A 1,608-nucleotide genomic window follows, 5' to 3' on the forward strand; every position below is an offset into this window, starting at 1 on the left:
ATTTTTCTGTGTGCAACCTCTTTCATAAAATACCAAGGGCATCCTTGAAGTGAGACAGGGGCATTTTTCTACGTGTTGTACTTCAAGGGGCATTCTTTTCCCATGTGCTACTTCGAAACATTAGGTTCCTATATTCAAACAGCTTCAATCCAGTTTATAAAAACATGTTTCAAGTGTGTTTACATATGTTTGTTTAAGTTCAGTTCATATGGAACTGAAATTACATAACTAAATAAATAAAACAGTATATATATACGTAATTTATAACGTTTCTGTGCGCCTGATCTAATTCCAGTGTAATTAGTTAACAGCGCCTCCTTGTGGATAGTTTGATATTATCTTCTTGAACTCCTCAGAGTCAGTATTGTTTTCTACTTTGTCCATTTTGTGGTGTGGTGCTGTATCATCGGTTATTACAAGATTTGTAAGTTCACATAATATATTGGTTGGTGTTTCAAGTCTCATGACTTAATAACTACATACACCAGTGTGTATTTCAGTTAGAGTTGTAAATATGCTGCTTATTTACTTACATATACACAGTATTATTATTTTGTATTTACGGCAGAGCTACCGCCACCATCCTTAATTTTGAACTACTGACCAGAACGAAGGCAGCCGATCAGCAACACCCAACCATACCTCATCCACGCATTTTGAACCCTCAGAAATCTAGAGCGCTATCACAGTGACAACTACCGCCATCTATACGCAGAAATAGTAAATTTGTAGTGTGTTATTTTATATAAGGAATAGGGTGCTTATATACAAGTGTGGATCTTGTTTTACACTCGAGACATGAGGTGTTTCACCCAAAATATTAGTGTTAAGTTATGACGGAGTATTTTAGCTACATAAAGGGCTTTTGTGTGTTTATATGGAGAACGAAGTTTCGATACTTCTATCTGGTAAGAAATAACAAATGTTTTTATTTTGTAAATTTTCCGATACTTATCACTAGTGGACTTAGTGACATTGGACAATTTGTCGCCGGAAGCCATGTTGGAATCGAGCCAACGTATTGAAAATCTTATGGAGATATTTCGTCGCCGCCAGGAGGCGCTTTCAGATCCTGGTCCGCCAGCTATGCCACCACCTACCGTTAAGCGAGCCAACTTTTTCACGCAGGTTTTAGCTCTGTGGATGTAAGCTTAGTTCATAATTTTCTAGTTAGACCATAAGATTATATAAATATAGGATATATATAATTAAAATGGTAGTTACTAACAGTGACGTATCTTTGGACTTGAGTACCCAGTGTAGTGAAAATTGAGGAGGAACTCTAGACTGTAGAGTAATCTTAGTATAATGGAATCATAACGTGACCGTCTATATATCTATCTATGTGACCGAAATAATATATTCTATGCTGCCATCTGTTGTGCTGAAATACAAAAAGATCTCAATGCCAGAAGGCTTGTGGTATGTGGCGCCATCTATTGAATGGCGCTACAAACAACAATATATTAAAAATTTCACACTTCAGGTATTCAAGATTCAGACAATTAGAAAAGTACGTATTTTTCGGTGTATAAAACGCACTTTTTTTCCCCAAATTTGATGTCAAAATCTGCTTGCGTCCTATACACCGAAAGTATGAATAATATA

General features: G+C 36.1%; 1 protein-coding gene across 1 annotated transcript in view; it reads left to right on the forward strand.

The window, feature by feature from the left end:
- The window catches only part of LOC106477238 (ATP-binding cassette sub-family G member 8-like), a gene marked incomplete at its 5' end in the record, with an annotated part of 9,658 nt that overhangs the window by 2,535 nt on the left and 5,515 nt on the right, over nt 1–1,608 (forward strand). The window contains one exon of the mRNA XM_013937829.2: nt 962–1,145. Within this exon, the coding sequence (XP_013793283.1) occupies nt 962–1,145 (184 nt within the window). The remainder of the gene's footprint in view (nt 1–961; nt 1,146–1,608) is intronic.

Source organism: Limulus polyphemus, unplaced genomic scaffold (genome assembly GCF_000517525.1).
Source record: "Limulus polyphemus unplaced genomic scaffold, Limulus_polyphemus-2.1.2 Scaffold13522, whole genome shotgun sequence".
NCBI lineage: Eukaryota > Metazoa > Arthropoda > Merostomata > Xiphosura > Limulidae > Limulus > Limulus polyphemus.